At 52.9% G+C, this 488-nt stretch overlaps 1 protein-coding gene across 1 annotated transcript in view; it reads left to right on the forward strand.

Moving 5' to 3' along the window:
- Positions 1-488, forward strand: part of EMH_0049920 (uncharacterized protein) — a gene marked incomplete at both ends in the record, with an annotated part of 8,284 nt that overhangs the window by 5,292 nt on the left and 2,504 nt on the right. Inside the window, one exon of the mRNA XM_013496584.1 lies at positions 156-313. Within this exon, the coding sequence (XP_013352038.1) occupies positions 156-313 (158 nt within the window). The remainder of the gene's footprint in view (positions 1-155; positions 314-488) is intronic.

Below are 488 nucleotides of genomic sequence, written 5' to 3' on the forward strand. Positions count from 1 at the left end.
AGCTGTTGTTGACTGCTGTCTGTGGGTGTTTGTTTGTTGTTATTTCCCTGCCGGTTGTCTGTTCGTCTTTTCTTCTCAGTGAAGGCTTTAGTGTCTCGGGTTTCGGTGGTTTAGGGTTTAGGGTTTAGGGTTTAGGGTTTGGGGTTTGTGTGCAGTCTCGTGCTCAAGCTTCTCTGGACGCGCTGCTGACGCGGCGGGCTGTGGGGCTGCGGCGAGCGAGCGACAGCGAAGACGACAGCAAAAGAACAAAGCCAGCAGCAGCAGCAGCAGCAGCAGCAGCAGGGACGATGGAAGATGAACTGGGGCTTGAAAGGTCCGTAAACCCTAAACCCTAAACCCTAACAAACAGTAAACCCTTCAACCACCTCATGCTGCAGTGCAAACGATCCTTCTTCGCCTTGTGCAAAAGCTATCCCAATTGTTGCTGCTTCTGTGTTTGTCGTTGCTGCTCTTGCTGCTGCTGCTGTTGTTGCTGCTGCTGCTGCTGC

The sequence above is a fragment of the Eimeria mitis genome, genomic scaffold, assembly GCF_000499745.2.
Source record: "Eimeria mitis Houghton genomic scaffold, Emh_scaff2181, whole genome shotgun sequence".
NCBI classification, from domain to species: Eukaryota; Apicomplexa; class Conoidasida; order Eucoccidiorida; family Eimeriidae; genus Eimeria; species Eimeria mitis.